Here is a 15,409-nt window from a genome sequence, read left to right as displayed (position 1 = left end):
GTTGGGCTTTTTTTACAATCTGGTCAGTGTGACCATCCCAGGTAAGGTCTTCTGTGATATTAACACCAAGCAACTTGAAGTTTTTAACCCTTTCCAAAGCATCGCCGTTGATGGTAATGGCATTAAATTGATCTTCTTTCCTCCTGAAGTTTACAATTAGCTCTTTGGTCTTTGCCACATTGAGAGATAGGTTGTTCTCTTGACACCACTGTGTTGTTAACTTCTCTCCTGTAGGCTGTTTCATCGTTGTTCATGATCAGACCAATTACAGTGGTGTCATCATCAAACTTAATAACCATATTAGAGCTATGCATAGCCACACAGTCATGAGTATACAGGAAGTAAAGGAGTGGGCTCAGGACACAACCCTGGGGGGCACCTGTGTTGATGGTCAAGGAGGATGAAATGATGGAGCCCATTCTCACCACCTGGCGTCGTGACAATGTCCAGGGTCCAGCTGCATAGACTGGTGTGTATACCAAGACTCCTGAGCTTGATTACTGGTGACAATGGTGTGTGACCATTAGGCCTGGATCAAGGGAGAGAACAGGAATGGAGGGGGTTCTTTCTGGAGGGTCAGTGGTAACCTCAAAGCGGAAATAGAAGTGATTTAGCTCATATCATCTGGGAGTGAAGGATGAGAGATTTGGATCTTGCATTTCTGTTCTTTAACCCTTAGAACCAGATTGACGCAAAGTGCGTCAAAAAACACACCCTCTCTTCTCTGTTACATTGCTCTGCAACTGTTCATCGCAGCGAGATGAAACCTTTATTGCGTGACAGAGGAGAAGTGGGGCTTTCCAACGAGACTTAGCTTCATCATGAAGCACACGCCTCCTCCTTTGGCTTTTCCCGATAATTCTTTTGACCTGTCAGCCCGAAACACAGAGAACCCAGTGGGTATGATGGCATGGTCTGGTGTATCTTCCGACAGCCAAGTTTCCATGAGATATGATGTTACAGTCCCTCATTTCCCTCTGAAAGGAGATTCTTGCATGTAACTTGCACAACTTATTATCCAAAGATTGGACGTTGGCAAGTATGGTTGAAAGCTGTGGTCGGTTAGCACGCCGTCTCAAACTCACTAGCACACCGGCTCTCCTACTCCTTCGCCGGCGGTGGCGTCTCCTCCATGGCAACACTGTGCATGATGCATATCGAGTGAGCAAGGGATCCCAGTGAAGAAACTCTGGCTCTACACGAGTGGTCAGTGAGTCTTTTATGCCCAGTAATGTGTGTCTGTCATACCGAAAATAACCAGATACTTTTGGTAGTAAAACTATTAAAAATCAGCAAAATAGATGAGGAGCGCAAAACAAAGCAGCCATCCTCGGTGCTATGATGCAAGTCACAACCTGTAAGGTAAATATTGTGATGTATCATGATCGTAAATATGGTGATGACACAGGTTTTAATTTCACTCTCGCTGGAGTGAACGCAGAACATGGGCTGTTAGGGGGATGATCTGCATCTCCGTTCACCAAAAGCTATGGTTTTGCTAACCCATTCACACAATAAATAATTTCTGAAAGGTTCTCTCCATTGTTAAAGGTGCCCTGCCACACATATTTTATTACTTTGTGGTAATGTCTGAAGTTCTACCATGGAAAAAATGCATTGGTTACCTTGTTTCAAGCCATTCTAGCATGGTATATAGAAAGCCTGCAGGAAGACTCAGCTCAATTTGCGCCAGTTCTCATTAATATTCAACGAGCTAAGCTGCTTGACTCTGATTGGCCAACAGCTAGTCGGTTTCGTCCATAACATGACAGCTGTTATCAACTAATTTTAGCGAGTGCTAGCATTGTCCAAATGGACATAAAACCTGCTAGGCTAGCGAGTGCATTAAACCTGTATAACATAGCACTTCCTTGAGTTGACAATAGTGTTGTAGCGGACTGGGCACTGGTCATAGACTGCCATGATGGTAGCCTACTGCTCCAGCTTTAGCATTGTTCCAAAAAATAAACTGAAGCCATTTGATCCTCAACTCTTGGTTCTTGGGCAAAATGCATTGTTGAAGTTCTATTCGTGCATAGTGCACAAGCCCGTTGACATTAAGCCATCCTTGCATACGAAAACTGTCACTGAGCTAGACGAATTCTGTGGACGTGGTCTCAACTGGGCGAGCTCATGAATAGTAATGACCTCATTCAATTACATATCAAACTGCGCAGCTTTTGTAATTGGCCTAATTTCTCCGCTTATTTATTTTCAGTTGCTAGAGCTGACAGAGGAGGTAGCAGTTCATTATCACATTCACAACATAACATAAAAACACATGGACCTAACATATTTTTTAAAAAAGTAAAAACGGTTTTGTGTGGCAGGGCACCTTTAACGTGCTATATATCTCCATGTGGGGTAGTGTCAATCAGTGACGTGATAGACAATGTTCACAATGTTCTCGTCAGACAGTAGACAGGTGCTGCTTTCTCTGTTGCTATTTCTGTTCCTCTAAAAACTGTGTTAAAATGGTTTGTTTAGCAGTCAGAATTTCCAAAAAGCAAGCTCCCAAATTGACACTCTCTGAGAAATGGAGTTTTGGATAATGTTCAGCTTTGGCAGCTTTACCTATATGCTAAAATACACAATGATTACTGAGGAAGCCTAGTGACGAGTCCATAGCAACCAGTTCATGTGTTGAATTTGTTATTACCCAGTGTGCTTTGTTGAATGTTCTCAATGTTTTATTGTTTCATTTCATGTGAATAGAGGAGTAACTTAGTATTTGAAGTAATGCAGGAAGTGTGCATGTAGTTGGCATGCTTATTGTGTTTCCACAACAATGTTAGTGAGTAAATCTACTGAAATGGCCACCATCTTGGTGAAGTGTGATGTGTAAGATGAGAAAGCAGAGGTTAAGTCATGTATGTCATGATTGAAAAATAAAAAAACAGTGGTTATCTGAATATCTTTGCCAAAGACAAACCAGTACAGAAGGCATAAATAAAATTTTGTGGAGGGTCATGCCTCTTTTCCCAATTATTTTGGAGGGTCATGGAATAATTTATTGCTGGTGAAGGAGGGTCAAGTCTATTTTGATTAAAGGTCCCAAAACTCTTCCGGTAGCCCCTTAAATAAAAAACGAACAGTCCCTTATTTGCGTACGATGGGCAGGGCTAGGGATCAGTCAGTGTCTTCAGTGTACAGCTTAAATGATAACTAGTCAAGGCAAAACTGCTCACTAGTTAATTAGCAGGATTCTCAAGTCTCACGCATTGGGCATGAGACACACACTTTTCAACCAGTTCACAGGTTCACACTCCACGCTTTATATTTCTCAGAGTGGAATTACTAAGGATACCAAGGTGTCCGCATATCATATAATGGACGAGGCGCAGGAATATGAGTGGATTTCTGGCAGGGTTCATAAGTATCTAACCACTCACAAGCCATCAAAAAATCAAAAAATAAATAGCCACCCAACAGCGTATCAAAAATTATCATTGGTTGTATCCTGGTAACATTCCTAAAATAGGTGATTGATTGAAATTCTTTATTGACATCATTGCACAATTGATCACATTGCAACCGCATTGCAACCGCAATCTGTGCAGTTTTGCAAAAGCAAAAATGTGAGAAATTATACTATTTTGGCTCACATCATAAGCTATATCTCCATATGATGGAAGGAGGTTATCAAATAACACCAATGGACTTTTAACAATTCAACAGCCAAAACTAGAGAGAAAGAAACATGCAGTTTATATCATGTCAGAATAGGAGGGAGAAGACAGAAGAGCATTCAAATGATTTCAGGAAAAGGCAAGTGGGAAATAGTGAAGTCAGATAGCAGGTCCTTATTAATGCTCTTCAGGTGATTCATAGATAATGTATCCATAGGCTATCCTTGATGTAATGCTTTGTTGGTCTAATCTCTATTTCTGTTTCCCTGTCAGACACACAAGCACACATTCAGACATTTTATGTACACTAAGAGTCAAAAGTTTGGACACACACACACACACTTATTCATAGTTTTTTTTATTTTATTCATTTTGTTATTACATTGTACAACAATACCTACAACATCCAAAGTATGACAGAAGACAAAGATCTCTAGAAATATATTATTTCCATGCGCCACATTTCATATTCTTCACTGTTTACCTCTATGACAACTTTGCCGATAATTGATATTATTAAAGCCAACTTCATTCTATTCAATAAAATCAGTGAAATCCATCAAGGCTGTTGGAAATCCATTCCAGCTGCTATATAAAGTTGGTTGAGAGACTGAGCAAAAGGTTTGTACCTTGAAGAATTGTAAAAAATATTGAAAATGTAGCTTTATTTAGACTTTTAGTTTGCTTACAAAATGAATCCATGTGGGCTATCTCATAATAATAGCCACCTACTCAGATAAATAAAGATAAAGGAAAAAAAACATAAATTTGAGAGTTGGTGTGTCCAAACTTCTGACTGGTAGCGTCAGAGCCCGTCTACGGAGAGCCTTGGCACTTCCTATTAAGCCTCATTGTATCGACATTGGTTGCAGTTCCATTAGAATTCCACTGGGGGTGATCGCGGGCGAGTGCAGGTTGAATGGGGGTCTATGGAGCTAGACGGTTAAATGTATCTCTTTCACCTGCTTGTCGTGGAAGAATCGTAGATTTTATTGTAGTTTATGCAGGTTCAATATAGATTTTAGATCTAAAGTTGAATGAACGAGTACTTATGTCCTTTTCATTTCTTACAGTTTGGGTCGTTGTTGCCCATATCACGCTAGCATTGTGCTAATGAATGACGTCATTGACATATTTGAAAGGCTTTTTAGAAGACTTACGTGACTTAAAAAAATATAACAATCAACAGTGTGTATTGTCTTTGCCTCTCCTAGCGAATGCAACATTCAAATTACTACTCAAAAAATTATATCAAGAGAAAAGTGGATATTGAGGGGTAAAGCTCCATAGACCTCGATGCATTCTGCACTCGCCTGCGAGCGCCCTTAAGTGGAATCTGAGGAGGAACTGCAACCAGTCCAGAAACCGGAAGTAACCAGACAGTGCCAATTCTCTTCCTATTAGACATTCTCTGGTAGCGTATGCATGTTGTAATATCATTGGCATCTCTTTGTTTTTTTACTCTTATACTTACTCTTCGATCCATCTCTGTTGAGGTTGACTGCACAGCTCTTGACATCTAAGTTGTTGCCAATTACTGACAGCTGCTCATCATTAGATATAATTTTGGACGTTGAGTATATTGTGGATATTGAAATGATTTATTATTGTAACACGTACTTGCCTTCTTTTATATTCAGATTTGCTGTGGTAGGAATTAACCTGTAATGAGCTTAACCTGTTTTCATCTTGTTCCCTGCCAGGAATCATGTTGGCTGCAGTAAAGAGTTCAATAGAGCCGACAAGCTGAAGGCTCATATATTGTCTCACTCTGGTAAAGAAACACTGCCAATGACATTTTATTGCCCACAGACTGGCCCAGAATTCAGAATGTCACATATAGAATCAGAATCTTTGAAAGATTCCAATGTAATGTAATTCAGCATGGAATGACTAATTAACTTCCAGTGACTATCCTTAGAACGCTGATGAGCCAATGACAGTCCAGCCTCAACAGGACTCGGACATCAGCTCGGACAACTCCATAGGAAACAACAGGGAGCAGGCATAAAATGGCAAATTAATGGTTATTTATGGAGTTTATTAACTCAAAAAACCCCAACGGATAACCATGGTCAAACGTTTTGCATGGGGGACGTGTAATACTGATAGCCGGTACCCCGAGAGGCTAGAAAACGGGGTATATTTTCATTAAAGCCCCCCTGTGTAAGAAATTCTCCCATCTAGTGGTTAGGAGTTATATAGCAACCAACCTCTCAAGCGCTGCCTCGTTTAGAACTACGGGAGCCGTCACACGGGACATTCCAGAATTAGAGGACATTTGGTGTCCCCTCCCTGATATTTCAAATACTCAAGTCCAAAATAACAAAAGTATTCACATAACCTGCAAGTGAAACTGTCATAAAGCAAAACATAATAATCTGCTGGGAAAAAGTGGTTCCTTTACATGATTTAAAATACTGATTAGTTCTGGAATACTCCTTAAAATGGGGTTTTTATCCTGTCCCCGGCTCCTGATGACCAACTTTTAAACCAAATTGAACAGCTTAAATAAGTCTTTAATATATTATATTTTACAGTGTTTTGTGGATATGAATCTATTGTATATGTAAAAAAGAATTTCTTTGATTATAACATATTTTGAATATTATTTATTGTGCCATGAAGTTGTGTCCCCGAATGTGTACGCAACCCTGTTACCAATACCATTTTTGCCTGGCTGATGAAGGGTTAAAATATTGTCACAAACAGGAAATGACATCATCCAACCATTTTCAAAAAACATGGGTAGACCAAAGGTGAGTGTCCTCTTGCAATTTTAATATATTTTCAAACTTTTCTGGGATAATTGAGTATGTAAAGCTTAACCATGCAACCCTGTTACTCATGTTTTAAGATTAATGTTGAATAATTTCACATTTTTTTTTTCCGTATTTGTATAACCACATTAGTCCTTGACCTTGGTAAAATAGCTAAATTTCACAGCTAGCTTCTGTTCATAAGCTAAATGCTATATTACCATTAATTCGCAACCCTGTTACTCACAACCCTGTTACTCTAATTAAAGTAACATGGTTATTATGATAGTTATCAGGGTATTTTTTGTTAACTATGATATATGTATGATTAAAGATGTTGATTTAAATTATAAAAATGAATTTATTTGTATAATTAAACATTATTTACATATTTTAAATAAATTAAATATTTATTTTAAATAAATAAATATTTCTTCTGTTAGTACAGCGTCATTGTAGCATAGTGTGCCACAATACATGTTGAGATTCAATTACAGCTGAAAATAAACAAATTTTGGTTAAATATTTGTGATTATTTGCAATAGATAGGTCTAATATGAGAATTTCTAACGGATTTCTACAGATTTTTGGTCCTCTTCTGAGTGCTGCTGAGAAGCAGTGGTGCTACCGTGCCAGACGTGATGCTGATGAGAACAGGAGACAGGAGTACCTAATAAAAGAGAGAATAAAGTGGCAGAAAGACAAAGAAACAGGGAAGAAGACAGGGCAAAAAGACCGCAGTTCGAAAGCGCAGCGTGCCCAGAGGAAGAAGTGGAGAGAGGCTCATGAGAGGAGTAAAGCATCTCAGAGATTAAACTCCTCTCCAGTCAGCCCTGATTCTACAGTCAGTTCTCCATCAGGGACATCAAGGTCAGAGGAGAAGTTAGGATGCAATTTAGTGCAAGCATATAGTGAGGTCATATAGATAATGAAGGAAAGAATTGCAGTGAAATAGGCATAGACACAGGGTCTATGAAACACAAGTGTCATACTTCACATCAATCATAATCAAAGTAATTTATACTGAATTGAATTGAAACTCACATTATTTTGTGAGTATTTGTGTTTGAGTGGAGGTGGATACATTGAGTTATAATACCTGTGTTGTTTATATAATCCTTTCAGGCAAGGTGAACTTGGAAGGAAAGTAAGGAGAGCCAATAAAAAGAAGCTTACCAATGACCTGGCGAAACTTGAAAACAAGTTGAAAAAAGCTGAACAGCGGGTAGACAAGTACAAGAAGCGCCTCAAACGACTAGCAGATGCCAACCCATCTCCGAGATCAAAAGAGAACAAGTTGGTCCGTAATCTTTCTGCTGAAAACATGAGGAGAACTCTGCTGTTCCATACAGTGGTGGCAGATGAAGTCCACAACAAATACAGCCAATCCAAGAGCCAGAGAGACAGGCAAGTCATTTCAAGAATAGTGACAAGCAAAATACTGAAGAGGTACAAACTTCAGAAAGTGGCGCAGGAGGCCTTTGGTTTTTCAAGGAAGAGATGGACAGAATCTGTCAAGTGAAAATGTCTGCCGCTATGAAAGGAAAAGGCCTAGAGGTGTTGGAGTCATAATAAGGTCAGCTGTGAGGTCATTCTTTGAGCGTGATGATGTGAGCAGAATCACAACAGGAAAAAAACAAACAGTGACTAGGGGGAAGAAAAAAATGCAGAAGAGACTGCTAGAGGACACCATGAAAAACCTTCACTTGAAGTTCCTGGCAGACCATACACAGCTCTGTCTCTCCTATTCACTTTTCTGCTCACTTCGCCCCTACTGGGTTGTCAGTCCTACTTTGGCCGACAGGGAAACTTGCATGTGCAAACAGCATGAAAATTTAGGATTCATGGCAAAAAAGCTTCACCAGCTCCATGTCATTGACACATCAGACATTGAAAGCCTTACGGAGCCTGGCCTGTGACACCACCAGGAAATTATGCATGTATGGGGAGTGTGAGGAATGCCACGATAAGAACTATCCACTCACAAAACACTACATCCTTACTGCCTCTGTCTCCTACCTCCAGTGGGTTACAATAGATCAGGAGCATAGGAATGACCCTGGGACCACATCCAAGGTAACCCTGAAAAAAGATTTCCAGTGCACACAAGAAGAGCTAGTGGGAAAGTTAAATGCTTCATTGCTGAAGTTCAAACGTCATACGTTCAACATTCGACAGCAATTTACCTTTGCAAGAGCCCTGAAGACTAACCTCCCACCAGGTGAATGCATTGTTCATGTCGATTTTGCAGAGAATTACAGCTGCAAGCACAACACGGAAGTGCAAGCAGTACACTGGGGTGCATCTCATCAGCAGGCTGTGCTCCACACTGGAGTTTGCTACATAGGTGGGGAGGCCTCTCCTTTATCCTTCTGCACTGTTTCACCATCCGGCCTCCTGCCATATGGAAACACCTGGAGCCAGCGCTGAGCCTTATCAGAGAGAGATGGCCAAGTGTCTCTGTAATTCATTTCTTCAGGTGATGGTCCCTGTACTCAGTACAAGCAGCGTGGGAATTTTTTTCTGTTCTCAACAGAAATATTCAAGATAGGATTCAGGATGGGGACCTGGAACTATTTTGAGGCTAGCCATGGCAAGGGTGCCCCAGATGGTGTGGGGGGCGCACTGAAGCGGAGGGCCGACAGGCTTGTCAGTCAGGGAGCTGACATTCCCACAGCATTGTCCCTTTTCCAAGCTCTGAGCCAGGGAGAGTCAAAGGTCAGAATGTTTTACATTCCAGAAGAGGCTGTGGAAGATGCAGTCAGAGAAATGCCAGCTGGTATTCCACCAGTACCATCCACCATGAGGATCCACCAGGTGATTGTTCCTTCTCCTGGTAAGCTTCTTTGCCGGGATATAAGCTGCATTTGTTCTGCCACTGGCAATGTTCATTGTGGGTGCCAGGAGACCCAGATCTTCACCTTTGATATCACACACCACACACAAGGCCCAACACACACACCAGAGGAAATCCAATGGCACAGCCCAGATGTTCTCGGGAAATGGTGTGCGCTGGTGTATGAGCACTTAAAATACCCAGGGATTATTCGGGAACTGAATGAGACCCATTGCAGAGTAAAATGCATGCGCAGGGTGGGAAGAAACCGTTATCTCTGGCCATCAAGGGAGGATGTTCATTGGTATCCCTTTGTGGATGTTCTACGCCTTATTCCTCCACCTAGGGATGTTACCTCACGCCACAAGGCCATTGTAAGGGAGGTATGGGATGTTCTGGCCATTCATGAAAATGAATTCTGATTTTTCTGATTCTGATTTATGTAATTGAAAATATGTTTTAAATGTTTCAAAAAACAACTTGGTGGTTATGGTTGTTTATACCACTTAAATAAGTTTAATGTTGTTGTTGAGTATTTTATGGAAAATTAAAACATCAGTTTGATAAAAAAAAAATTGTGGTCCTGGGTATAATGTTGCAAAAATGTTATGACTTAATTTGCAACCCTGTTACAAAAACATTTTTATTAAAATAAGGATAAATAATGGTAAGTAATTTTGCTATCACACAAAACATTAAATCTATAGTCCTTAAAACAGCTTTAATGATTATATGCACAATGTATTTGATCATATATTTGAGAGTAGATACTGGAATTATTAAAAAACTGTATGTCACTGTTCAAATTGAAGATAATTAAGCCTTTGATAGTTAGTTGAATTAACATATATAATGTATATTAACAGTCTTACCTGAAATCATATTACTATTCAGTGTAAAATGACTTCCTTTATTGAATGAAAAAGGATTTACTGAAAAATATTTAAAAATATACCTTTTTCAGGCTATTTTGTATTTGTAACAGGGTTGCGTAACTACATGTACACAGCAAATAAAACATGAGGTGGAAAAGTACCGTTGATGCCTGAGCTTGACAAATCATATAATTTAGTAGTTTATGACCTATATTTCTTAAATATTGAACATAAAATGATAAAATAGAAAATATTTATTTAAGAAGTGTAAAAGCCAAAATGTCCTCTAATTCTGGAATGTCCCACACATCAAAACTGACACTAGTTCTGGAGTCCTAGCACGTTGAAGCATAAACTTCTCTCTGAAAGCGTAACTCTCGGCAAAATGCACCCTAGGGTGTTTTGTGAATGTACACGAGTCAAACTTTCGTTTAAAAGCATAATTATGTCTGAAGCGCCACTTTCAAGCTTGTCCGTGTTGTGGAGTTTTGAATGGGAACTATTTTTTGATACATGATCGCGTCAAAATCGCTATTTTTAAAACACTAAGAAGGCTCGACACAGCATGAAACTTCGATCGAAGTATCATCAGTGTCTCTACACATGAACTCGAGCATTGAGAACATTGTTCGTGTACACAGTGTTCACTAAAAGAAAGGTTTTGAACATGCTCGCTGCCATCAGTCAAGGAGTGAGTTGTCCAAAACCTTTTTTTTTAGTAAACTATGTGTACACTAACAATGTTCTCAATGCTCAAGTTCATGTGTAGAGACACTGATGATACTTCGATTAAAGTTTCACGTTGTGTTGAGCCTTCTTAGTGTTTTAAAATAGCGATTTTGACACATCAAAATAGTAGGCTATACGACTCCCATTCACGTTTGACTCGGGTACATTGACAAAAACACCCTAGGATGCATTTTGGCGAGAGTTACGCTTGAATAAGCAATAACAACATATTCATAACATTTTGTGTACTATTTTATTGGCATTGCTTGTGTGCAATGCCAATGCAACTCTTTCGGACCGAGCTAGCTAGCTATCGTTAGCACAGTAAACGGAAAGTGAATGGGAACGGCTAGGTAGTAGGCTACTGCAGCTAAGGACTTTGGTTAAACTATATTGTTGCAAACTAAACTGAAATAACCCGTTCAGCAACTTTGTGGTCTATTAGTCCTAGCATAACTATGTTAGGTTAGGTTGTCAACTGTCTCTGGGTCTAGAAACTAGAGATCAAGTGAGTTGGTGACAGATCATGAACAAAGTTATTTCTCTTTATTTATTTCGTTGGAAAATACAATGTCAATGTCGGACTGTTAGGAAGATATGACTTGTAGAAAATGGGCTCGTAACTTACATTGCTAAATGTAGGGAAATTCTGCAGATGAATCCAAGCTAATGTTTTTCTATGCATCCAGACGCCAAAGACTGAGCTGTATTCGCATGTTATGTCCCTTGCTGGCCACCGGTATTTTAACATGGCGCATGTACATGGCTAGTCGCCCCTGTGCTATGTAGATTTAAATGAGGATTTCTAAGCCAATAGGTATGCTTCGAATTGGTGGTGGTCATAATTAAACATGAATGAGGCCACATTTATGAATGGTAAATGTTGATTTAGTTAACAAACAACTGAAAACGTTACACAGGGGGGCTTTAACAGTAGCCTACAGAAAGTCTCTCGCGTTTGCAACAGCTCGACATTATGTAGGCTACTAAGCCAACAACGTGGGCACATGTTCCCTGTTGAATCCCAAGATGAAAATGCTCATTAACCAACTACTATATTCTTACTACATCAAATATTAACGTAACCTAACATATCTTTGTATCAATCTTCCACTAGCTAGCTAGCTAGCATTAACGTCGGTGGTTTTTGCAGGTGATTTGCATGGCTACTCGCCACAACTGCTTGTCACCTTGTAAAAAAGTTTTGAAAACACCCCTCCATAGCATAATTAAGTCCCTTTTGATAGCTTCTGGAGGAAAGTAAATACTTTTATCGACCAAAACGTCCTCAAAGCCTGCTTTCATATACTGTCAGCTGCCATTGTCCACAATGTATTTCTATTCAAGTCTGGTTTGTTTGTCCGAGTTTTCACACGGTAACAATGGGGGGCGGGGCCTAGTGACAGGTCAATTACATTCTCAGGAGTCAGGATGACTACACCCAGCTGATATGCTTAGTCACATCGCTTCTCTTATTATTATTATTATTATTATTATTATTATTATTATTATTATTCCTATTAGTGGTAGTATTGATACTAATTATTAGTAGATTATTCTACCATACATTTTTTGAAGCAATGGTTTCTTCTGATAATGGTGGAAAAAGATATGCAATTCCATCTTAAGGTACCAGAATCAAAAATGAATTGTAATGTTATTGTAAAGTCTAGTGTCATTTCACAGCTTCAGGTTCCTTGGTGTTTATTCAAATATCTCATCTTTTCTAGGGATTAAGCCCTTTAAATGTAATTTCTGTCAGAAGTCCTTCAGCCGCCGAGCCCACCTGATTGAGCACCAATGTTCACACAATGACAATTACCGCTTCCGTTGCTCTACATGCAATAAAGGATTTACAAGACAGAAGTACTTCAGTGACCACAATTGCCCTTTTCTGACTAAAAATAATTCAGATGAAAAACTTAAAGACAGGAGTCTCAACAAAAGGACGTTGGTCCCAAGTTGGAAGACTGAAGGTCAAACTGAGATGGTGAATTTAGTGACAGAAGATCACAGACAACACAAAAAACTACAAGAAATCTTCGACAGTAAAGATGCTCACAGCATCATCAGAACCATGCCAGTCAAAAGCACAGGGAAGAAAAACAAGGGTAAGGAACATACAGAATGTACAGAGGAACATATGTGTGAAGTGGGAACGGGATCACTATTGTTGACACCTATATTTACAGAGAGTGTTGATTGAAATTTTTTGGATATCCATACTCATACAATGTGACATACCAGTGTCACAGTTTGCAATTTATGGAAAGGACCATGTCAGTCTATTTTGCATTTTTATATAGTTTTGATCATATAAACTCAGTTTACATAGCATGTTATGTCACATGCTGCAAAAAACTGCTTATCTAATCAAATCTAACCAAGTGTTATTAGTCGTATATCAAGATCAAATCTATAATTCAAGATCAAGATCAAATCTATAATAATTTGACTTAATTTAAGAAGAGTTGGACGTTGGATTTCAAGACGTCTCATCCTGAAAACAAGCAAATTTGTCTGGCAGTGCGTTAAGCAAAAAAGTCTTACTAAATTAGGTCAAAATGATCTTTTAACAGAATGCTAGGTAAGTCTCTTCATACTGAAAACAATCCCAAATAGATTGTTTGATCTTAATATACAGTAAGATATACAAGAATAACACTTGGTTAGATTTTATTTTTTGCACTGTAGAAAGAGATGGTATCACTGCAAAACATTTGGTACAGTATTGCAGTCCAGAGTCTTTGTTGCACAGACTGCACTACTTTCACAGTTGGTGCTTTCATTATTCCATGTTCTTTGTAGACAAAACTATAGATCCATTTATTTATTTATAAACCATAATTTATTTCTGCATTTATTAATTTATCCTAAAGTCATCTTTGGGCCTCCATCCTCCATTCAGTAACATTAGTGCTGCGCCAACTGCAGCTCTCATTTGGACCATTTCCATGTTGTTACATAGTCAATATATAACCATTGGAATGCCCAATCATCATTGGAAACAAACTTCACGTTTTGGTCTACTGTAGGTATGAGTTCGACTTTGGTATGGATTTTAAGCCATAGGGATTTATACTGTTTCTTCACAATTAGTTGAAAATGCTTAGTGTTGTCATGTAAGGACTCTGTTTATGTTACACAGCACATGTAATGACATTTTGAGTCTGTTTACAGGCATAAAGGCACAGTTTAAGTGGCCCCCATAGCTTTGTAGCCACTTGGCTGCACTGGCCGCTAGCAGGCTTACTCGCATTAGGTAGTACAGATTCTTTTCATTTTTTTTCTTACTGACAGTACTCACTGACCTCAAGCAGGGTTCTACTGTATGTTAAAAATGGAATTCTCCTTTAAAGGCTCAGGAAACCAATATCTCATTATAAATTGTTCATTGTAATATTGAGATCCTGGATTATTTCACTTTATGCGCATTGAATCCGGAATGGACTATGAAAGTTTCAGTTTTTGAAATAAATTATGGGAAAAAAACTTTTCCACAATATTCAAATTACACTGTCTGTTGTTCAAACAAAACTGGTTATATGTTTGGTCAATTTTATATTAAATAGTTCACTTTAAGTGTATGATGTTTATGTTTTTGGTTGTTTTGTTGTTTAGGTCAGCACAATTCTCATTATTCCATTAGACAATCATGCTGTGTGAGCCTTTCACACTCGCAGGTGCGTTGATGAAAAGCAGAAAGCAGATGCAGAAACTACTGTAAAATAAAAACATCTTTGTTTCTATGGGTTTGTTTTGTCATATCATTTTTAAAATAATTTATTTTCCCATGCAATCAATACAAACGTTTACAGGGTATGTTCTGCAACATTACTAACAGTTAAACATGACCATTTTCTGATTAGGTAACATGAAACTGTACTGTAAAATGAAGCCATGTTTGTTCCCAACACGTTTTAGAAGAAAGTGCTGAATATGCCCAGTCAGATCATTAGTAAAGATGTGCCTCTTAACACTTTGAGTGCCAAGAACGCAATATTCTGTTTTTTGTTCCCATGCGTGGAGTGGCAAAACGTAGGCCTAATATTGCGTTTTTTGAGCTTTTTTTTTAATTACGAAAATATACACTCTAGCACACCTTATGTGCGATTTTGGGAACTCTATGATGAATAGAACTGAAATAGATGACGATAGAAAACTCTTGAAAACGCACAATCTGGACATTTTATCATAACTCGGCCTTTGATGGTTGCCATTTTGGGTCGAATCAGTGACGCATGCAAGTCAGGTCAAAACCAGGCCATTTATTTTTGTGGGTTTATCACTAGGTAGCAGTCTCGCCAGGTCACTTCCTGGAAACTTTACAGGCAACACTTCTCAGGGGGAAATGAAAAAGTTGAACGCTATATCTCCATTTTTAAAAAAAAAAAAAAACAGGGATTTTGCCACGGTTTAGCTTGGAATTTCTCAGGAACAGAGGCATATAGAAATAAACGGGTTGTTCCCACTGACGGCTTAAAGTCTCACCTTTCAAACGAGCCATAGTATGTGTGTATAGCTATAACATAGAATACGCTGTGGCTCTACAAAAATCGTCAACAATGATCTAGATTGCTG

The 15,409-nt window shown here is 38.9% G+C and overlaps 1 protein-coding gene across 4 annotated transcripts in view; it reads left to right on the top strand.

The window, feature by feature from the left end:
* The window catches only part of znf341 (zinc finger protein 341), a 190,867-nt gene extending 176,285 nt beyond the window's left edge, over positions 1-14,582 (top strand). For all 4 annotated transcript variants that reach the window (XM_042098214.1, XM_042098213.1, XM_042098216.1 and 1 more), the window contains 2 exons: positions 5,333-5,403; positions 12,559-14,582. In XM_042098214.1, coding sequence (XP_041954148.1) covers positions 5,333-5,403; positions 12,559-13,034 — 547 coding nt within the window. In that variant the 3' untranslated portion in view covers positions 13,035-14,582. The remainder of the gene's footprint in view (positions 1-5,332; positions 5,404-12,558) is intronic.
* The last annotated feature ends 827 nt before the right edge of the window (positions 14,583-15,409 follow it).

The sequence above is a fragment of the Alosa sapidissima genome, chromosome 7 (assembly GCF_018492685.1).
Source record: "Alosa sapidissima isolate fAloSap1 chromosome 7, fAloSap1.pri, whole genome shotgun sequence".
Classification (NCBI taxonomy): domain Eukaryota; kingdom Metazoa; phylum Chordata; class Actinopteri; order Clupeiformes; family Clupeidae; genus Alosa; species Alosa sapidissima.
Note: the sequence above shows the minus strand (reverse complement) of the source record. Positions and strands in the feature narration are given on the sequence as shown.